At 44.8% G+C, this 23,508-nt stretch overlaps 1 protein-coding gene across 1 annotated transcript in view; it reads right to left on the bottom strand.

Moving 5' to 3' along the window:
- Positions 1-1,629: 1,629 nt before the first annotated feature.
- The window catches only part of SH3RF3 (SH3 domain containing ring finger 3), a 254,265-nt gene continuing 232,386 nt past the window's right edge, over positions 1,630-23,508 (bottom strand). The window contains exons 9-10 of the mRNA XM_076360288.1: positions 15,291-15,628; positions 1,630-4,623 (exon numbers count right to left, since the gene is read on the bottom strand). Coding sequence (XP_076216403.1) covers positions 4,455-4,623; positions 15,291-15,628 — 507 coding nt within the window. The 3' untranslated portion in view covers positions 1,630-4,454. The remainder of the gene's footprint in view (positions 4,624-15,290; positions 15,629-23,508) is intronic.

The following is a 23,508-nucleotide window of genomic DNA, read 5'->3' as shown; positions in this document are numbered from 1 at the left end:
AAGGAGCTGCTAATGTCAGGAAGAGCTTTTGGCCACAGGAAAGCCCTGCAGATGTTGTCCAGGTGGTTCTGCTCTCCATGAGCGTTTAGGAACAGTCAAGCTGTGTAACAATTTTACAATTATTATTCTTCTTTCAAAACATGACTGGGATTCCTACCAGGTGCTGGAGCAGGAGCAAAGGGTGGCATGCAGTGCGAAGGCTGGGTGAGGTGTGCGGTATGTGCTGGCAGCGCGGGCCGGAGAGGTGCCAGAGGAGCAGGACCCAGCGAAGCATGGAGGGGACCGGCACTCCAGACCAGCTTGGAAATAGCTGGCAGGCTCCTCCGTGCGGCATTTTGCACTACACTGCTTGTCAGGCAGGGCAGCGGGTGACGCCAAGCAGTGGGAGAGTTGTTGCCTGCCCACGTTCAAATTCTTGCGGTTCCCACGTTTCAGAATTTTGAGTCAGGATCCAGCTGAGGCAAAGAGAGACTCGTGTCACCTTGCTGGAGGGGTGGCTGCCTTGAGCAAGCCCATGACAAAGGCGCCCTGGTGAGCTAGCTGAGCGTGGCTCCTCCCTGCACTACGCGCTCCCGAATGGGGCAATGAATCGCCACCTGCGGGTGCCTCTTCCTCAAAGGCATCTCCCAGCCGAATCAAGGCAAACACATCCAGACCCAGTGCATGCTCCGCCTCCAGACGCTCTGCACCATGCTGCTGAACAGGAAGCTCAGGCCACGTGCAAAAATGGGCTTACGCCCCTCACCTGAGCTGGGGGGGGTTCGGATGCCCAGGGTACAACCTGCTCCTTCCCTCTCTCCCGGTTCCTTGGCTGTACGTAGACTGGAGGACATGTGGACCCTGCCGGCACTGTGCCCAGGCCAGGGGCAGGAGGAAGGGGGTCTTCCTCTGCCCACAAACCTGCTCAACCCACAAGGAGACCTCCGAGCACCCCTGAAGCCTGCTAGCAGGATTAGAGGCTGCTCTTTTCCTTGCAAACGCTTCTGCTGCTGCATCCCCTCCCAGCCTCTCTGGCATAGCCTTGCCCTCGCTGCCTTACTCCCTCTTCCTAGCCTGTCCCCGCTCTCTTTCTCTGGACCTACACACCTCTTCTCCACACGTAAGCTAAGCGTTAACTTCTCAAGATTTTGAAGAATCCCAGATCTGCCAAAAGAAGATCCAGAAAGAGATTCTAACTTTTGCTCAGGCATCTCTTACCTTTAACTGGCCTTTATTTATGTGGGAATTACTACTGAAAGCAAAGGAGATGTAGGGTTAGCTCAAAAAGAGCAGGGTTTGCAGAGGGGTCTTCCCTGTTTTCCTTGTGAACCTCAGAGCCACTTACATTGTTAGTTCACTTTGCCATCTAATAGAGAGAGAAACCTCAGTGAAGTTGCCTTAATGTTTATTTTATTTAAAGAGTCAGAAACACAGTCATTGTAGTTCATTTGTACTCATATCCGCCAACATTTCCTAAATCACGTTAACATTCATGTATAACAAAAACATTTTCTGAGCTGTGCAAAGTTCAAAGGAATTGTTCAATTACTCGAACCCATTTCTAGAAGAGCAAACCTGGCATTTTACAAACTGAGGCCGCCAGAAGGAGTCTTTTCTCCCCCCCCCCCCCGTTGTAGGAGATGCAGATGCCCCCTCATCCCCTTTCCCTGGTATGACAGGTGAAAATTAGACCACAGTACGAGTCGAACCTCTCTCAGTCCAGGACTTTCCAAATGGCACTGGGTCACGTTTTTGTCTCACTGAGCTGTATTAAGTTCTGCACTTGTGCTCCTGGCATGGAAGTGATTTGTCCAAGAAGATTACTCAGTAACCCAAACTGTGATGACAAGCAATAAACAGGGGCCAGAAACAGCTGTTATCAAAATAGAACCCCCCCCCCCCCAATATTTTTCCTTGCAGGAGGTATGACTGGAAGGGTGGTTGTCCATTAAAAAACCCATCATACTCCCTGCAAAATATATTTTAAAGCACTGATTTCATGACACGACATCTGCGTGTTTTCCTTGATCTGACACACCAACTTTTGTCCTGTTAGAGTTAAGCATGAAAAGGTGGAAATCTGGAACCATTTTAGATCTGGCTAAACACAATAGGCAGCAAGCAAGCCGTCATCCTGTTTCGTTTTTCTGAGTGTAGTAAATACACCCACGGAACAGAATTTTAAGAAAGCTTTAACCACTGTAAGTTATCAGAAAAAATCTCATCTCTGACAGATCTAACCCAGAATTTTTATTGGAATCGATAACACGCATTTTGGTGTTGCTGTCTCGCTAACTGTGCAGTTTACTGTTGGAGGTGCAGTGATACCAGTTCTGATCTGGACCAAATAAGTGGACAGATATGGCTCTAGTCTCAAGCAAGTCTTTCCAGAAGACGTTTCTTCAGTCTCTTATTGGCTATAAAAAGGCAATTTCCTCTCAACAGTAAATAAACTTTTAGTGGCCGACTCATTACAATCTGGAATATGAACAAATGCGGCAGCATTAAGTATAAAAAGAAACACCCTGAAAATGATGCCTCCCTGTTTGAAGGTGCTATACTTGGCCATGGACTGTGTTTCTGGAATCGGTTTGTTATGTGTGACAGCAAGAAGAAACTTATTTTACAGAGAACAAAGTCACGGAGCTGAACTTAAATAGGAACGCTCGCTTACATGGGTTTTGGTAGGTACTAGTATACACGGCTTGAATGAAAACAAAACTTACACCTTCACATATGAAATACTGGTAACGCAGTAACGATGTTCACCCACCGGGCCTCTTCCTTTTAATAAGATCATCTCCAGGTTACAGTGCCTCCGACACGCTTTTAAATGACCACCACATGTGGGCTTTGGCAAACAGCCAGCCGCTGGCAAAGGCAAGGTACGGATACAGCTACGAAAAGCCTTTCATCACGTTTCATTCCTCAAGAGCCGATGTCTTTTTAAATACTCTCACAATCGCATTATGGAATTTTTTCTCATTCTGCTTCATATGAAGAACTGGCTAAACTTGCTTTACATTTATTGCACCTTTAAGTCCCTGGTAGATGGAAGCTTATATTGCCTGATACGGTTTGTATTGTAGCTTGACCACGTTAAGAAATCGAACAGTGTCCAGAACTGTACATTTCTACAGTAAGAAATCACATTTCAATAATGCTAATTACAGCCGTCGCAGATCAGCTCTCATCTCCGTGATGCAACGACAGAGGAAAACTCCACGGTCCCTGCACATGCTAGAACCTGCAGTGTTCTTCTTATTGCCATGAAAAAGTCAATTAAAACGACTCCTCTGGGAATTACTTCCAATTCTGGAGTAATTATCACTCTCCAGACAGAACGCTGTGCTTCAGCGTGGGTCTTCAGCCACTCTAAATACGTAGGAGAGAGCGAGCGTGTGCGTGTTGCACAGGCACGCTCCCCCAGGTATATTTATCCGTGACCAAGTGGCTTTTTCTCTTTTCCTCTATGAAGCATGAACAAGCAGTCTGATCTCGATCTTCAGGTACGTTTCTAATCTCATATGTTGAATGCAAATCTTGTTGCAGCCTCTCTGTTTAACCAAACCAAATCTTTAACAATTAAAAAAAATAGCACCAGATGTATGAAAAAGAGGAAATGTCTGATCTAGTAAGAATATATATAAAGTAGAGCAATTCTTACAGTAAAAAGGTACGTCATACAAAAAAGCAATGGAAAGTGATACTGAAGGACAAAAATCCATGCTGCATATAATAAGGGCAGAAGACAGGCAAAAGGGATTCTGCTCAAATAACCACAGTTTAATGGTGGAGCCGTACTTCCTCCAGGACCTCCCCAGCGGCAGCGCCAGGACACCGGGTGGTATGGGACTCTGAGCACTAACACACTCACTGACAAACTTGCGCAGCATATCTTTGAGGTATATAGAAAGCATGACATTAACGTTTTGGACTCCTCATTCTTTCTTGCACGACGACGCACTGATCTTTAGCTGGGGTTTTCTCCACCCTCCCCTCCCTCTTTTTCCCTCGGGAAAAACGAAATCCCAGTTTAAGAGCTTTCTAGCACACCTCCTTGAACTCTCAAATCCATCTTGCATAGGCCAGTAATAAGAACACTGCAGCTCTGACAAATAAGTTACAGCAATATAACAACTTTCCTCTTAATTTTTTTTAAAGATATCTTCTCTATAATTTACACAAAGGGTTAACAGCCGGAGTTTAGGTTATGTACAGTCCAGATGGGCGTCCTTTCAGTCTGTGATTCCAGGTGGAAGGCACTACTTCAACATACCACTGTATGCACCGCACGCGGTCTCAGGAGCGCAGCGGGGCACTGCGTCTCCAGAACTGTAGACTGAAGGGCCTGGGGGGAGTCTTTGGAAATAAAAATGGCAGTGGTTACCAGTCCAGTTTCCCTTTGCTGTCTCTTCTTGTGCTATGCAGTTTCCCCTGAAAGCTCCTCCAGTTGAGAGAGCGGCGAGCCGTCCTCAGAAGCTCTCGACAAAGCTCCCGGGGAAGAGGCCCGTCCTGCCGTTCCTCTGCAACGTCCCTTTGTACCAGCCGTCCTCCCGTTTCTTGTGCACAAACACAATGTCACCTTCCTTCAGTTCGATCTCGGCCTCGCTCTGCGGCGGGTACGGGACCACAACGCGGTACCTTTGGAGACAAAACCACAAAGACCTGGTCAGCCAGCGGTCGAGCCTGCGCCTGATGGGAGCAGCCAGGCACCAGAACCAGAACCAGAAATCTTGGGGAAAAATACTTTTAGAAACATCAGTAAGTTACATTTTCGCACACCAGTTGTATCCGATGCAGTGACATTTTCTACTAAAACTCAGTATGATGGGGAGATTTCTGGCCAGCTTGACTGGAAACTTGACCAGGACGTACTCCAGAGCTAGACCATGAAAGCAGGAAGGTATTGTCAAATGGCTGGACTACTTGCGGTGGTCCCTGCTCCCGGTCGCGTGCCGAGCCTGCGCCAGGGACTCGGCTGCTTTCTCCTGGCACTGCATCTGCCTCTGCTGTAACACGTCTCATTCAGCACTGCATCTGCTCCATCCAAAAATCATAGAATCATAGAAACGTAGAATAGTTTGGGTTGGAAGGGACCTTTAAAGGTCATCTAGTCCAACCCCCCTGCAATGAGCAGGGACATCTTCAACTAGATCAGGTTGCTCAGAGCCCCGTCCAACCTGACCTTGAATGTTTGCAGGGATGGGGCATCCACCACCTCTCTGGGCAACCTCTGCCAGTGCTTCACCACCCTCAGCGTAAAAAATTTCTTCCTTATATCTAGTCTGAATCTACCAGGCCCTACTAAAAAGTCTGTCCCCATCTTTCTTATAAGCACTCTTTAAGTACTGAAAGGCTGCAATAAGGTCTCCCCGAAGTCTTCTCTTCTCCAGGCTGAACAACCCCAACTCTCAGCCTTTCTTCAGAGGAGAGGTGTTCCATCCCCCTGATCATTTTCGTGGCCCTCTTCTGGACCTGCTCCAACAGGTCCGTGTCTTTCTCATGCTGAGGGCTCCAGAGCTGGACGCAGTCCTCCAGGTGGGGTCTCACCAGAGCAGAGTAGAGGGGCAGAATCCCCTCCCTCGACCTGCTGGCCACGCTTCTTTTGATGCAGCCCAGGATATGATTGGCCTTCTGGGCTGCGAGCGCACATTGCTGGCTCATGTCCAGCTTTTCACCCACCAGTACCCCCAAGTCCCTCTCTGCAGGGCTGCTCTCAATCCCTTCATCCCTCAGCCTGTATTGATACTGGGGGTTGCCCCGACCCAGGTGCAGGACCTTGCACTTGGCCTTGTTAAACCTCCTGAGGTTCACACAGGCCCACTTCTCAAGCTTGTCCAGGTCCCTCTGGATGGCATCCTGTCCCTCTGGCGTGTCGACCACACCACTCAGCTTGGTGTCATCTGCAAACTTGCTGAGGGTGCACTCGATCCCACTGTCTGTGTCATTGATGAAGATATTAAACAGTACCGGTCCCAATACGGACCCCTGTGGGACACCACTCGTCACTGATCTCCATCCAGACATTGAGCCGTTGACCACTACCCTCTGGATGTGACCATCAAACCAATTCCTCACCCACCGGACAGTCCACCCATCAAATCCGTATCTCTCCAATTAGAGAGAAGGATGTTGTGGGGGGACTGTGTCAAAGGCCTTACAGAAGTCCAGATAGATAACACCCTTGTCCGCTGATGATGAAAAATGGGGTTTGCAGTGCTCCCACCAACTGCCTGTGATGTCAGCAGATGTTAGCTAAAGCAGTTCACATTTTTCTTCTTATTATGTTTCTTGAGAATGTGCTTTGGGTCCCTCAAACCTGGAAGGGAAGCTAAAGTGGAGAGATATTAAATGACTTCCGAAGCACTCTCCAAACCAACAGGTAGCCCCTGTCCTGAACCATTCACAGGGCTCTCTGGGAACTTAGTTTTCAAGTGTCACTTCATTTCAATGAAGTAATGCCGGCTCTGATCCTGATATGGCTATTCTGCACTGAGGCTTATCAGCAGGCGTCCTCCTGAGAGCACAGACTGGGCCCTTTTATATCAATGCATTTTTGTGCAGAGCAGGGAATATATTTCTGCTGCACTGGTTTTTTTTCTTCAGCACATGTACTTTCGCAGTCATCTGGCATTTGGTTAACAATCAATAACTGTCTTGCTAATTGCAAAGTAATGAATACAGTAAGATAGTTAAAAGATGACAATTGATTACCTAAAGCCCATCTCCTGAGGATTAATATTTCCACAACCACTGCATGCCCACTGATGCCTCAGTCATGTTTGTTACAAGGCGAGTATTTATTTAAAATAATATCCTGTCCTTGAGGACTAACTTCAACGTGCCCTGGAGGATCTGGACCACTCCCTGAGGGCATTCCTAGTGAGATGGTACCAAAGCAAGGGGCTCTCCAGTGGCAATCACTGATTTTCTTTGCAGACGTTGCTCAGGTACCTAATGATTGCAGTTCTGAAACTGGGGACTCCACTTTGACATGACAGTGAAAATATCAGCTTTGGCTCTATGTTTGGACACCTCCATGGCCAAACATCCCGTTACTTGGAAAAGCAATTAACTCCGTTTGGAGTGGAGATTCTGCTCTAAAACCTGACTATGGCCTTTTTCTCTTGACACAGCAACACAGTCGGGTAGAAAATATATGTGTTCAAGTGCCGTCAAAAATCTGCCGGTCTTCTCTGTCCCTTGGTCAATAAATCTAGTTGTCACTTCCTTCCTCTGTGGAAAAGCGAATAACAGAGGTTGAAACGTGTGCTGCTGGCTGGCTGCAGGAATATGGTCTATCACGCTATCATCTGTGGAACTTCTACACTTATATTATGAAGCTTTGCCAATTACAGCTATTATGCAAATGAATGCACACATTATTTCAAACACTCTGCTGCAGTGTTGATTAATTAAATTATCAGAGTGGAACAATTGTAGCTAAGATGATGCCAAGTTTCAGATCTTGCAACTCTATGCACAATCACAGAGCATTGGAGCTCTGCACCAGGATTTCAAGAGGCTTTGAGAAAGAAGAGGCTCGGACCTCAACAGCAGCCAGGTGGTGCAGAGGTACTCGCGGGCCCTTTTGGCAGATCAGGAAACAGAAACAAAGAAAAAGGTGGTGTCTTGGGCAGGGTTGCCCCAAAGACCCAGCTGGGACTGCCAACACCTCATGTCATACCTTAAGCACAAAGCCATACTTTTAAAGCCAGACTACATCCTAGGAGTGAGGAGCTGCTAGTCCCTAAATGGTTCACATGAGGAGGGAGGTGACCACGCTCAACAGGAATGTGCCCATCGTCATAAAAGTGGTTCTACACAGCATCTCCTTAGAGATTTAGAAAAATAAATCTCAGTTGCTGTATTACTGAATGAAGTACTTTTTCCCATTTAAGGAAACCCCAAATGCTATGGTTTAAATTTAATTAACTACGGTACCTCATAGGATAGCACCAAAGTGTTTTTGATAGAATAACGAGAGACCTTGCAAATCGGTTAAGAAATCCTCCGTGAGAGATGGAAAAAGATGCTATGCTTTTTCCCTTGAGAGGCTTTTGAAGTGGGGCCTGGGAGAGGGAGTCCCGTGAGGGCTGCAGCGGGCAGCAGCATGGCACCGCTGCCGGCACGGGGCTGCCCACCCGCAGGTCACTGCTGTGCCGCCCCTCCAGAACTCCAGGTGGCATCTCAGCCTAGTTTATCCTCTGGAACTGAATTGCAAATACATATATCGGCCATATTTTTTTGGCAGAAAAGATCTCTTCTTTTCCCTCCCAGACATCCTCCCTCACTCCCAAAAAGGCAGTCCTGTATACTTCTATTTATATCCCCCCTTTTCATTTCCCCTTTTGTCCCTTCTTTGAGAAGCTGCTAAAAAACTGTAGGTTTTCTTACACCAGACTGCTTCCTGGCATTTTAGATGGATCTCAGAGCGATCTCAATTTTGTCTGTGTCACATTGCACCTCTAAATTACCAACTTTTAAAAATGTTAATTAGCTGGGCAACAATTGTGATGACAAGTGTGGCAACCACCTCTGCCTATTATTAACAATGTTTGGTATTTTCTGTTGTAAATCATACTTTCGGATAGTTGTAATTCTGCCAAATATTAACCATTTTGGCCCAAACTCTCCACAGCAGTTGACTGTGTCAGGCTGAGGGTCCCACATTCAGCCCAAATGGTCTCATCACCTCCAGGAATAACATGAGGGTTTTTGCAGCACCAGCAGGACCCAGGTGAGGGCTTCCACAAACTGTTCGTGGATCCCCATACTTGGAAGCAAAGACCTGTCCTGTGGCCCCGCTGGTCTGTCAAGGATGGTGCTCCTTCAGAAAATCACCTGCTCTCGGCCAGGTTAAAAGCATTCAAACCACCCCAAAATGGCACATGCTTAGTAGAGGCTTGTATGAGCACTGAAGGTAAAATCTCTGCTGATTCATGCCTCAAGATGTCCTAGCTCTGCGGGACCCCAGAGGTTGCATTTCTCTTCCTTTCCCAGCAACTGGCTCCTCTCATGTTTTTCTCTCAGGGCACAGACTCGATGTTGGACTTCCCCACTGCTGGCTGCTGTGGCATCCTTGGGTTGGGCACTTCATCCCTGGAGGGGACTGTCTGGGATGGGCAGTGGCCTGGGGAGGGTCCTCGGTGCCCAAGAGAAAATACATCAGGAGAGGCTGCGAGTATTATCAGCAAGGATGGGGGACGGGGTTTGCCTGAGCAGGGAAACCTCAGGGAGTTGTAGAGCGGGGTAAGGCGATGGAGTGGGTGGAGGGAGAAGGAGGCTGATGGGAGAAAAAATGGGAGCTGAGGGAGAAATGGGACCATGATGAAAACTGGAAGCCCTGACAGAAGGTGTGGGTATGGCTGCTGAGGGGGGCAGCTGTGCTGAGCTGAGTCTGGGAGAGCAAAGAGCCTTGGTGGGAGGGAGCCTGGGGCTGGGACATGACATCCTGTGGGGCAGGAGACTGCATGGTCAGAGGCCAGCACTGGGGCTGAGGGTGGGATGGGGACCCTGGCAGCAATTAACTCACTGAGAGTTGGGAATGGGTCCATCATCCCTGTCCCTCTGCTGTCAGCAAAGACCTGGGAATCCCACTGTCCCATGTCTTCGCAGCACTCGTCCTTGCAGTCAAAAGAAATACCTCTCCCACCCAGCTCTCACTTTGCTACCACTGCTGACATCTGCAAGGTGCAGTTAAGACTCCTAACCTCAAATAGATGTTACATGATGGAAGTTCTGGTTTTGTTTCATTTAAAAAAGCAAACTGACTAAAAATGTCATGTATGTAGATGCATAAAGACATCCACTACCTTAACAGAACAGGCATGTTTCACACCCATGAACCTGAGATGGAGAAACAGGGAACTGAAATTGCCCATGACTTCACTTTTGCTTGTGTGCGATATAATCTTTCATTACATGATTGCATACTATTTTTCCCATAGGATGCCTGCCTCATTTAGTGCACAAGATGTCCTGCTCTGGACGTGAGTCAAGGCTCTGACATAGAAGAGATGTGTGTGGTTGCCAAAGCCACCCCATCTTTCGCAGAGGTTGGAGGATGCCCAGTAAGTGACCACAGCAAAACTCAGAGTAGCGCAGGTGTGGGGAAAGTGGCTTCTCTGACTCCTCCAGCTGCAAAGCCTCGTGCCACACTTTCCACAGAGTGAGACTCATCTCATGCACCCTAGCTGCGTAGGAGTCAGTCGTCTGGTCTAAATTACTCATGCAGGCTCTCTGTCAGCGTGCACAGATAGTAATTGAACAGTATTGATCAGAACTGATCAGTAATTAAGGGCTGGGCTCAGGCCTGGACACTGAGGAAAAAAGGCCCAAAATACTGAGTATCTGCTCACTGAGCAAATATGTGCATCCAGGACACTGATGGAGCTAGAGAAACTTAAGAAAACAAATGTACAATGAGGCAAATTAGGTCTGCAGTCCTAACCTCCAATCTGGTCCCACTTAGAGTGCTTGAATTCAGATTCTTAATGCAAGTTTCTGTTTGTCAAAGTATCATGCACTAAGGACAGGTTTCAGGAGTCCAGTCCTGTGACTCCAACAGGTCCCTCGTGTCTTACCGATACACAGTTAGTTTTGTGTGGGGATAGATAACCGGTGACAATGAAGCATCTAGCCAAGTTAACCACTGCTCTTGCTTACCGGTGGAGATCTGGTTCTCCATCCTTTTACTGGCAGATTGCAGAGACCTGCAAAGCATCTCTGCACACTACGAGCCAGAACCCGCTTCACCATATTACGGTGTCTGAATCAGCAGCCTTAGAACAACCACCAGAACAAATCTCGGTTGGATCGTTTACCCTTCTGCTGGAAATATTGCAGGATTCAATTTCTGAGATGGTTCAATTTAGTTTCTCAGTCCTAAGGCAGGTATCCCTAGTCAGAGAAGCACTTAACCATGTGCATACATGTCACTGTTCAGTCAGAACTTACTCCTGGGGTCATTTCTCTAGTATCACTTTCCAGGAAAGAAAAAAACCCCTTCCTTTGCTTTCCCTTTTGGCAAAGAAGATATACATGCACAGCAAAATTGAAGTCAATGGGCGTTAAGCACATGCTTGAATGCTTCCTTGAATTGGGAGCTCAATTTCTAACATGGCAGTGATTTGTAGAAAAGATACACGGAAACATGGAGGGGTCTATTTTAGAGGTCAAACTCACTGCTCCCATCTTATTCTGCAGCACCATTGTGGTTGCAACTTGCTTGAAGGCTCCACGAAAACCATAGAAACACGGCACAGATACGCCAGTCGTGACAGTAAGTCTGGATACGACCGCTTTATCAGAATATAACATGGCAGAATTAGTGCCAGTTGCTATAAAAGAGTCAACAACGCGTGACGTGTTTTACTTAGGTTTGCATCTGGGAACAGTGCCAGGCAGTGAGGGGAACATGACTCACGCACACACACATGCACACTCAACTCTCCTGTTTTGCTTAACGTACGGTCATATTTTCTTGAAGGGGGTGGCAAGGAAAGTATTTTGTTTTGGCGCTGCTAGGCAGACAGCACACCCCTCTCCCACGTGAACCGACAGCGTCAGTGGGATGTGGGCAAGTGTCTGGCCCAGGACCTGCCTCACCACAGCACATCCCTGTACTGGTCCCGTTTCTTGCACCAGCAGAAACTGGACGGAGCAGTAGGTGGAAAAGAGTGTGTGGGGCACACGCAGCCTGATGGGGTATTCACTTGACAGTTAATCACTGCAACGTGAAGTGACAAGGACACCACCTGGGAAATTTCTCCGCTCTGTTGCTCAGACTGCTGGATGCTTTATGGCAGAGAGCAGCTGAAGGAAGGTGATTTTATAAACCGATAGTAGGAAACTACACCCAGAAGGCAGAGATGGGCACTAACTATCCCAGCAAACCAGTTAAATATCAAGGCTAAATGACGGGAGAGCTAGGAGCAATTTCCTTTCTAATCCAACCATCCATAACCAGGTTTTGGAATATCAAGTAGGATAAGATAAAATAATTGTTTTCCTCACTCTCCCCGTGCACAAAAATTGAATGAGAACATAAACATTAGCAGCGTCTCTGAGAGGGTAAAGCTCTGTTCACCTTCCTGTCTGCCTGGCTGCAACTCCCGCGGAGGGCTGCGCTGTCAGGCAGCGGAATGGGCAAGTCTTCCCTTAAATCGTGAGCATCGAGCTGCGAGCAATCGGAGCCTTTTAATGCACCTCCGATATGGCTAGTGGCATGGGTTTGATCAGTAGCCTGGATGTGGCGAGTGCTGGAGCTGCAAGCCAGCCTCTATGGGAGAAGTAGCGGTGCTCTGCTGCCTGCATGAGCCTCATTTCGAACGCCGTAAATATTAAGGAATGTGCTACTTCTTCCAACCTTTCAGTGCTCTGTCTCTGTGCGCACAGATGGGCGTAGGGAGACAGGAAGCCAAGTACAGCTAAGTGCACTGAAATGCTTTGCAGCTTTTTAAAATTTCATCCAGCATCTGAATCTGTTTATCTAACCTTTTTTTCCCTCTCCTCCCTTTTCTTTCCCAGAGAATTGTTCCTACTGTGCAGATGAAATGCACCAAAATGCAAACAAGCAAAATGTGGAGCTGAGTGACGTTGAATGGAGTTCCTCCATTGCCAGATGTGAAAAGAACAAGTGGTTTGAAAAACGAAATATGTTTTAAAAAAATATAATTTGATACTTCTGAGCAATTTGATGATTTAATGAGCACAGATGGATGTGGGATGAATTTCTAGGAGACAAGCGTTTAATATATCTGCTCAGATTATTCCAGGACTAAGCATTATCCTTCCTAGCACATGAAGGTAATTAATATTTCCCATTATGGGCATGAAAAACCCCATATGATCAGTTAAGGAATGCAGATACACCAATGATATGGAAGTTAATTCATAAATCAATTAGAGAATCTTGCCTGCTGTGTATAATTAGGGTTACTTCAATTATAGCTTATTTTCAGATTTAAGACTCGGGAATTTAAATGCTTAAAATCAGAGTAAGTTCCTTACCACCATAAACTGCAATTGGAAGTACTTACTCAGTTTTAGTAGTCTAAATCTATTTACTCCTGATTCCAGCATGGCTGAGCAGGTGCAGCTAACCCACGTCCCTCTGGTTCTATTTTGCCACTTAAAATTGTCATCAGCTAAATGTTTCACTATCTGGACCATCCTGAGGTGAACTAAGAAATTTGTAGGATATGGGACTAGCCCTGGCATATTAAATAATGTGTCTGGACTTCTCTACAGTAAAGTTTTGAGAGGAGCACCTCAACAGCCAGCTCTGGAGATGTCAGGGGATGTTCTTCTTTTCATGGCTACATTTAACTAAAGGTGCAGCATTCCACTGATTTAGTTAAATTGGTGCTAAATCTGGTTTATATTGATTTAGCTTTTCTTATAGCATTAATCTAAACTGATGTAGACCAAATTAAGTGTGCCTAAATAGGGATTGGTTTTTCACTCCTTTTACTAAATTACTTTTTCATGGATTTTAAGGACAAGAGACTACTGTGATAGTCTGCTCTCACTGCCTTCATTACAATGCTGAAGGACTTGCCTTTATTTATTTCTGTTTCAATCTAATAGCTGCGCTTGAACAACAGCACCTCTTTTAGACAAAATGCCCAATCTAGAGCAAAAATATTCCCATGTCTGTCCTGTCTGTAGTCTCTTACAGTTACCAAGCCATTCCTAAGCCAGGTGTACCAGAGCTCCCTGTATCACTCACTGCATATATATTGTTTTTAATCTTCCATCGTTCTTATGATGCTTCTCTGAGGCAACTCCACTTTGCCTCAGATTTGGCTCTTCTGAAATATACTGTTACTCTGTGTTCTCCTTACCAATGCATTGAATTAGTTCTGTACCAATGGGTCTGCCCTCTTCATCACCTACCTCCCACTTCAGTCCTCCATTCTGCAACAGCAAAGACTTTATGTTGGACAGTGCTGGGACAAGACCCAACTCTTGTTGGGCTACACTACATACATACACAATCATTTTCTAGTTATTTCTGATCTAGAGTTAGGCTTGATGCCAGTGAATCAGTTTTCAATCCACTTAGTATCTGCTGTGTTGGTTGTGTACAGTTTACTCAGCAAGACATTTCATGGTAACAAACCAGATGCCTTAGAAAAGTTTAAATATGTTACAGTGCCATTGTTACCTTCCCAACCAAATTTCAACCTGCGTTCAGTAAAACACTGTGTAAGGTATGAACTGTCCTGTAGTATCCTTTATTATGCCCTGCATCATCTGCTCCACGACCCCAACTGGATTTAGGGTCAAGTGGTTTGCCCAGTCCATTCCCTTCAGCCTCTTTTATACACTCAGACAAAAATAGTTTCTTTCAAACTTCTGGAACTTTACTATTGTTCCAGAATTGTTTTAAATATAAACTCCAGAGAGTTCCCTAGACTGTTTTTTGAAAACTCTTTGATGCTTTTGTAAAAAACATGTTCTCCTCAATCACTCTTTGAGTGGAAAGCATTTCCATAGCATCGTATCAGTGCATTATCTGTTCCCTTCCCAGTCCTCAAACTGCAGTCTTGTAGAAAGTATTTACCTGAAGCCAATATGACTCTGCACATGGAGACCTAGCTCTTTTCTGTACCCCTCTTTCTAGTCAGTTATCTCTCTCTCCATCTGCTTTTGTATTTTGGTGTTCCTACTCTACTCTTTTCAGGTTTGCAAGGTCAGTTACTCTAAGGTACCAAGGTGCAGAGCAGGCTGCTGAAATGAACTCCAGAATCACTGGTACATTCCTCTCTAGAAATGAGCTACATTTTTGGTAACAGGTCACTGAAGATGGCACTACCTGTAAGTATCCTAAACAAGGAGAATTTAAAACAGTCTTTGGTATTGCAGAACAGGCCAGAAAGGGCCTTGATGAGCAAACGCATCACCTTGTTGCCCCCCAGCAGGAAGCGCCACATGACAACTCCGTAAGTTTATTAAAACATAGGGATCCCACTTAAAAAGTGGCCTTTGCCGGCAGCATTTACACCCTTTGGGCTGAGAAAGCACTGCTGTCCTCCATATTTAGAGCAGGGCTGTACGGTGTCACGGACAGGTGCTGCTCACCAATTTTTTAATCAATGAACATTAAACCTGCACTGTGTGTCAAATGATTTTCAATGGGCAGATGCATGTAAGCCCTGTCTTCCTGAAAGACAGCTGAGCCGCCTACAGTCAATACACAGAGCAGCAAACCTGCAACAACCCTTCAGCAAGTTAAACTTGCAGCCCTCCTCCAAATGCTCCCCGAGGATGCAGGTGGCCTCAGGAGATACACAGCTTACCTTTCCCGGGGCAAAGGCTTGGGCTCTGGCCGAATAGCTGCCATGGAAGAGAGGGGCTGCCTGGCAGGAGAAGGGATGGAAAAATTCAAATCCAAGGAGCCTGTTTTCCTGTGCAGGGGCTCCAGCCCCATGGCTCCCTGCATTTCACTCTCGATAGGGCATGAGCCGGCCCTGCCGTGGCTGGAGAGGGAGGAGAGCTCGGGTCCCACTGCCCCTTGCAGGACTCCTTCGATGGCTGCCTGGGCGTCATGCGTGGGGGACACGGACGGTGGGGAGCGTGACTTCTTTTTTGTTGATGCTCCTGCTAGAAGTTTCAGCAGCCCGCTCTTCTTCTCCTTCTGCAAAGGAACCAAACGAAATATGGGCAGTGAGCAGACATACCAACTCCCTTCGTTTTTCTTTTGGAAAACCTCAATGTGTGTGGCAGGAAACCTCCCAAAACTGCCATGACTAGAGGTGGATCCAGGTAGAACTTGAGCTTTTGGTAACAAAGATCCTATGAAAATCCCTCCCCATCCAACAGGGCTTCAACTCATTCAGCAGAGTAGGGACCTAACATACTGCAAAGATTATCTCCATTTTCAAATCCACCCAGGCAGGGATCACGTGCCATTTGAAAGTGCAGTTACAGTAGGACAGCAAAGGTACAAACTTCCCATGTAGAGAAGGCGGCAATCAAAGTGCTGCCCTCTCTCTTCCAGGAGAATCCTGTCCCTCAATAGAGAAACTCCCCCAAAGTAACAAATGGATAAAAACCTCTGCTGGGAAGCACAAGGGTCTGAGGAGAGATTTCAGATCCCAGCCCATTGCAAGAGAAGCGCTCATCATTAGTGCCTCGTTTACTACCTGATGCAGATTTACTGTAGGGAGAATGGAGGCACAAGACAGTGGTTTAATAGCTCTTTCCAGCGTGTGCTCCCCTTCACATCCTGCATCACACAGCTGTACCTATTCGCGTCTCCCTCCCAGAAGTGGGTCACTTCTCCTCATGTGTTAAGATAAAGGTATCACCTTGATGTTTGAAGATAGACCACAAAATTCACAATTGGCAGTTGCAGTGGCAGTGAATGGGAGGTTTCAAAGTTCTACAAGGGTTTCTGATACAGAGGAATGAAAACAAGATAACAGCACCCTTTCAATTAATGGGAAAAAAAAAAAGTTCAGCCTGCATTACTGAAGAAAAACATCTGACCTTGTGGGTTTTATAGCAGTGTGAGAAATCCTGCTGCACATTTACCTCAAGCACACACAAATACCAAATATTATGTCCTGCAGCTAGAAAGTCTTTTGGGTAGAGGGACTGTGTGCAGAAACTGGCCATCCTCCGGTACATGCTGCACAGTGCTAGGCTAGAGTTGCAACCAGCAATGCTGTACAGTAAATTTTCCATTTTTTTTAATGACACAAGAAGTTTTCCAAAAGGTCTGTTAGATTTCTTCCTCTTCTGTCAGAAGTGCAAGCCATTACCCAAGACTACCTTCAGAGACTCGGGGCTGTGAAGTTTAGCTATATTTGTTAATTTGTTCTATAATAGGATCCCAGGGGATAAAAATGAACCCAGCAACTGCAATACTTATGGAACAGAAACTATCTATCTTCAAGCGGGAACACTCTTTGGAAATACAAGCCAGTAGTTTATTTATTCTCTGTAGACAAAATGTCCCATGCAAGGTTTAAAATGATGCTCTTTTATGTGCTGACTGCTGAAGTAATTTCTCAAAGCAGCTTTAAAGAATAGGAGGGCTACAATAAAATAAATACAAGCTTTTAGAAGGTGCTTGGATTTACTACAGTAAATGTACTTGGAGTATCTGATATCTCTGCTCCCAAAGTTCTTGTTTGCATTCTTTAGCTGTCACAGACTGGTAAGAAAACAGAAATACCTGAGATGTTAAGACACGGAAGAGCTAAAATGAAGCACAGTTGTTACCACAGAGACAGTGTCCACTGATTTTTGAAGAATAGAGTCTGAACTACGCTTCCAGATCGCAGTCTCCTGCATACCACCAGTTCCAGCTATATGCTCTGTTTAAAGGGGCGTTTGTCACTTACAGGCTGAAAGGATCCATCCTGCCAAGATGTTCATCCAGACGGAATCCATAGAAGCTAAGGGAGGCTGGCCATATGGCACCATCAGGTCAAAAATACTAAATAAATTCCCCTGGAAACAACAGAAAAGGACCAAACGCCCCTGATAAACATCTTTCCCTGATGGGAAGGGACCGTTGTGGGAACTGTGGTAGGTGTGCGTGCTGGAATTTACCTGAAGCACCAGAAAAATATTTGAGTGTTTCTCTCACTCTCTAATTATGAAATATCGCTGCTGTCATCATTATATCGAATTTTAAAGCTCTTCACGAAATTGCAAAACTCTCCTTTCCCTGTGGCACACTGAAACAATAGCTGTAATGATCCCAGCATACTGTGTCAATATGCATTTGAAGGTGTCTAAAGGTCAGTGACAGCATACAATAGCCATTGCGGGGCTCTGGAGAAACGGCTATTGTGCAGCAGTGAGCACTTTGAGCCTCTTTAATTGGCAGCTTTGCACATGCAAAGTAACTATGTGAACTAAAGCCCTGTATAATGAACAATTAATATTCTATGTGGTAGCAGCTTTTCTAATTTTTCTTCTAATTTAAATACCTTCGCAATCTTTCATTAGAAAAACCTTGTGTGACTTAGACCATTTAATACATAGAAACAAAAATCTTTGGAAAGAAGGAGATGCATATATACACACCCATCTGCACATTAAAAAGCAGGTGAGTCTGACAGTCATTCAATTTTGTTTACAAGAACGGCTTCCACTCTACACGGTTAGCCCTGGCATAAATTTCTACACTCAAGCTACTATCCGTCAGATAACAGAGCGCTATAATGAAGTTGCTGATGTACCCTTTGTTCTACTTTAACAAAAGGAAAAATAAAGAATTGATTTTTAGCCCTTCTTAGTCCACTGAGCATTTTACTCAACTTTTGAGACTAAGACCTGTGTTCTCTAAAGAGAGAAAATGACTTACTTCAATTGCTAAGCCTAGTCCTGCTAGTCAAAATCTGAGGAGTCCCATCCTTCCCATCGTGGCCTTGGGCAAGATATTTAGAGGTGAACCGACACTAACCACTTCAGGTGCCTGGAGATTAGACATTACATCCAGCTCTTTCTCCCTTTGAGTCTGGCAAATGCTCTCGGCCTTCTGGTATCACATTGCCAGATCCTCTGCGGATGCTGCTCAGAGCACTTCAAGCAAAACAAGGACTGTCAGGAGCTGATAATTTACTGTGATGTTTCTCATGAGAAACAGATTGGGTTTGAACCTCCTGTGATCAGCAGTTCAACCTAAACCCCTTCATGCCTCCTCCCCCCATCTGTAAAATGGGACTAAGTTAGAACTCCTCCTTGTGCCGTGGGAATTCGTTAATGACTCCAGTGTTACAAAGCTGTACATTTCTTTGAGAGCAACCCGTCCTTTTCAATGGCTTTAATATTAAAAAAAAGAAAAGATTTGGAATGGGATGTTAGTATGCAGTCCCAGTGGTGATTTACTGCAAATGCCCAAGTATTATGAATTCATTTAATAGTGAGTGTAATAGCAGCCATCCTTCACAAGAAATTAATTTAGTATTTATATGGCTGTCCAAGACAGTCCTTTCTTCAGCAGTTTCACTGTAAATCAACGAAGCATTAATGGTCATAAATGCTGTAGAGAAATCTACACTGACTGGTTACAGACTCTGTGAGTTTTGAAAAGAGATAAGAAGTTTACAGAGGACATATCTGATGACTTTCAGGAATTGAGATTTTGAATGAAAAAAAAGATGGTTTACTTTTTCCATTCACAGATGGCTGTTTTATTGTTTTCTAGGAAAACTGTAATCTACTGAAACAGCTGTGTAATTATTTGGTTTTCTTTGTCTAGTAGGTACATTTCCAACTGACTGCAAACTGTGTTTGACGTCCCTACCTCCTGAACCTGCCAAGGTCAGACCTTCGCATCTGTGTTGATGGATGGATTCACAGTATGGACAGCACTTCTCCCATCTCCTTGTTACTGCCCACACATTTAACTGAATTGAAATCATCATCTTGGTGTTGCTCAGGTTTTATTCTAGGAGGTTCAGAGTCAAAACTTCTAAACCATTAATTTCACAAGTATCAATACCTTGTTGAAAAAAAAGCAAAGGAGTGAAATTAGCTCTTTCAAATAAATCGCAGGCTGTTTCTAGTTAGGAAAAAAAGGACTGTGAACACAGACAGTATAGGCAGGTCAAAATTTCTTATTTCTCTAGCGAAGCCTACGCTTGAGACTCCATTCCTACGGTGTAGCATGAAGGAATCTCAGTGGAAATCAGTCTCTGGCAGCACAAGGATGGGACGGGCAGCATTTCTGTGACCCTTAAGCATACACCTGGGGAAGACAGCACTTGGACAGGTGCAAATTCCCCTCGATATGTTGCTGTGGGAACGCTTGGAAAAGTGAATACAGTCTGAGCTTAAGAACTCATGAAGGACTAGATCAAAATTGAAGTCTCAGATATGTAAATGTTGAAATATTTTGCTTCACAGTAATTGGGGATGATTTTTCCCCTCATTAATAACCCCACTTGAAGATAATAACTAGCTCTTCTTTCAGCTTCAGAGATGAGATGAGCACAGAATGCAGCTACTTAGTTGATGACTGAGGAGTGATAACAGAGTCCCCCGTCTGCAAAGTAATAATCATGCCATAATCCAAATACCAATTATATGTACCGACTATATTAATACAGATCTTCTATTTTTTTTTTAAACCACCCTAATAAACAGAAAATTCTGTTTTAGTTTTCTTCATCTGCAGCTCCTAATACCTAATTTCCTACCTATCCAGGCTCATTAAATAAATGAGGAAACCTTACTGCAGCTGATAGAAAAACTGGCTCCAGCCATTGAAATGAGGTAATTTCTCATGCAACACCAGTTACCTCAATAGACAAGAGAGCCAGAGGGAGAAAAAAGATTTCATTTAAAAATGAAGAAAAGAGAAACAAAACTGTTTAAATGCTGTCCTGAGCCCTACAGAACAAATGAGGAACTCATCTATCCGTCAGTACCCCCGAACTACCACTTTTATTGCTTGTTTAACCTGGTCAGTACTTGTTTCAGTAAATTTAAGATAGCGTCTGGAGAACAGTGCGTTTTTATTCTGAGTCCAACTTGGCTACTGGTGATTGATGCTTGCATTGAAAGAGTAGGTGGTATTTTGGATTATGTCTTTTAGGAAAAAAGCTATTCGGGTTTTTAAAATCTGTAACATTATTTGACTCGAGATTTTGATAGTTACTTAAAAAGCACAAAAAACAAACCAGCATCATCTCAAAGGAAAGCTTCAGGTCTGGGATGTCTTTGGATATGTATTTATCATTTGCAGTTTGCCACTATTTCTCATGAGGCATAGATGGCATATTGAACAAAACAACAGTAATTACTTACTACACAATTACTTCTGATTTTAGGGAAAGACTAGTTTTGTATCATATATTGTATGGAAATACTTGCCAAAGATTTAGTTTTTAATGGAGGCAACTGCTTCTGGCCAGAAGTCTATTATTATAATCCCAGTATACAAGTTACGTGCCAAGGAACAAAAAGGATTTTAGGATCATAGTATCATTAGCTTTTAAATCCCAGTGATAGTAACATGCATACATACATGCACAAACATATTAGACTTATGGTCACTAATTTGAAGATAACTAGTATTAAAGCCAGGAGAAAATAAGTAAAATGTCTTGCAGCCTGATTGGGAATTTCAAATGTTTTGAAAACAAAACTGAGAAGAAGAAATTAGTGTTCAGGTCCCAGTACAGCAAAGCACATAGGCACTTCATCATGTGCTTTTGTTGAACTGGGGTGGATGCAAGGCTCTAGAGACTACTAAAAGAGATAAAGAGGGAATCTAAAAATATATTTGAATATTCAATTTAGACGGAATATTAGATCTTTCAAACACTGGAACAAAGTTAAAGGCTAGCTCAAAGGGAAAAAAACCCTGAAGAGTAAGCAGCGAGTCTCAGCTATCGGTGAGCTTCCTGGAGGCTGCTGGATTCATAACAGGCAGAAGGTAAAAGGAACACTAACATGATTAACGGTGAATGAGGGACAGATGATCTGCTACACTGATACTGTCTTTTTTCTCTGTTCGATGGAGGGAGAAGCTGACGGATGGATTGTTTTGTATTTCATTGCTTTTCCTTGTCTGGTACATAGGGAACAGGTGATGGTTATGAAAAGGATGGAAAGTTGTTAAGATACGCAACTTACTCCATGCCCCGATAACAGTTTCAGTGGTATTTTTTAGTGGGAACAGCTGAAACAGAGCACCAGGGAGTTGAAAACTACTGCTGTGATGAAGTGACTCAAAATTGTGTACTGATAAAGTGAAATGCAAGGACAACACCAAAGAAGGTGATGAAACCATGGTTCTCATGAAGCCCGTGGCAACATTTCCACTTATTTCCAAGCAGCCACTATCTCTAGAACTGAGCTTAGATGGATGTGTTTTAGTCCTGATTTCAGTCCGTCTCTTCCTTTGAAGTGTGAGCAACCTCTTTGGGAACACAAAAGAAGGGATTAGGCACGATATCCTTGTAGACATTTGACATTCAGCTCCCTTCTTCACTCAGCAATCCACTGGATGTTTGATTATCCTACAACAAGTAAGGGAACTTCAGCACAAAGCATTGAGATCTCCCCTTCTCTGCTCCACTCTCTGGCCCCCGCACAGCCTATACAGAGAGGCTTAAAGCACACGTACTTCCCCGGAGGAATGTGGGCTCCCATCTCATTTGGGGAGAAAACTCAATCAAGGAGCTTCATGCAAGTGCTTCAAGTGTGGGATGCCCAAGCATGAACAGGAGTTCCTGCTCATATAAGAATTCCTCATCCTTTATTTCTGGAAGGAAACCTTGGCACCCTGCAGAGCTGGGCACATGCCGTGAATCCCAAGTGGAAGCAGGTAACTTCCTCAGAGTGAAAAAACAAGATCCAAGCCACCCTTGCCTTACCAGTATCTCCTGCTGGCTTAGACACCTCTTCTGCTTGTCAGATTTTGTGAATCCCATTTTCTGGGCACTCAATTCTACCCCCACATTACATGGGAATTACGAATTCCAGCACAAAGCAAGAGCTTTAAACATAATAAACCTCCATACTCAGCAAAAATTAATGCCCATTCTGAAACTGGCCAAAAAACAAACGCAGTGTGTGCTCTGGGAATACAAATCCCAAGTATTCCCATGCTACTATTGATTCTAAACTGCCTGTTTTCAGACAGAAAGGGAGTCACTCCTAAAACCTGATGCTCAGCAGTATCAAAAAGGCAAAAGAGAAGATTGGGAATTGTTAGGAAAGGTCTAGAGAAAGAGGTAAAAACCATCTGTAGAAAACAGCGCCGCGGGAAGCCCTGCCATGCCTACCTTCCTGAACGCGGTGTCCTGTTCTGGACACCGCAGTTGGAATAGGATATTGCAGAACTATGAACAGCACAGAGAAGGGCAGCGAGGACCATGAGAGGTGTGGAACAACTCCTGTACATTGGAGATGCCCGCTTGGAAAGCAGACAACTGACAGGAAATATGATAGTGGCCTACAAAATCCCTGCCTGCACAGAGAAGGTAACTTGGGAACAGATCAGTTATTTCCCACAATACAGGAATTAGGGGGAACCTAATAAGATTATCAGGCAAATGGTCGAAACTAAAAAATAGGAAGCACTTTTTCACACAACACATAATTAAATGGAGACTTACTGCACACAGTATTGTGGAAGCCAAAAGTATGAACATGTTCAAAGGGGATTAGACAAATTAATGGAGAACAGATCTAGCAAGGGCTATTAAAATAATGGCATGGATCCAACCTCTGCTTCAGGAATTCCCAACAGGTAAATGAAACAGCACTTACAGCATACACAGGGTGACTCCACCTCGCTACAAAGAGATCATAAAAACAGTGAGAATGATTGCTATGATAAAAAAATTATCTATTTGGGCAAGAGCATAGGAAACAGGACAAAGGCAGGAATGAGTCCTCCCTTGTGCCCTCTCAGCTTTGGGAAATCAGCTGTTCAGAGATTTCCTCAGCTGCAGGGCTCTGAGAGAGGGCAAAAGGCAGCCGGCAGGATGCAGTGTCAGCCAAGGAAGAGACACAAAAGGTGGGGAACTGCAACCCCAGAGCACT

This window comes from Aptenodytes patagonicus, chromosome 1, assembly GCF_965638725.1.
Source record: "Aptenodytes patagonicus chromosome 1, bAptPat1.pri.cur, whole genome shotgun sequence".
Classification (NCBI taxonomy): Eukaryota; Metazoa; Chordata; class Aves; order Sphenisciformes; family Spheniscidae; genus Aptenodytes; species Aptenodytes patagonicus.
This window is presented reverse-complemented; position numbering and strand designations above follow the sequence as displayed.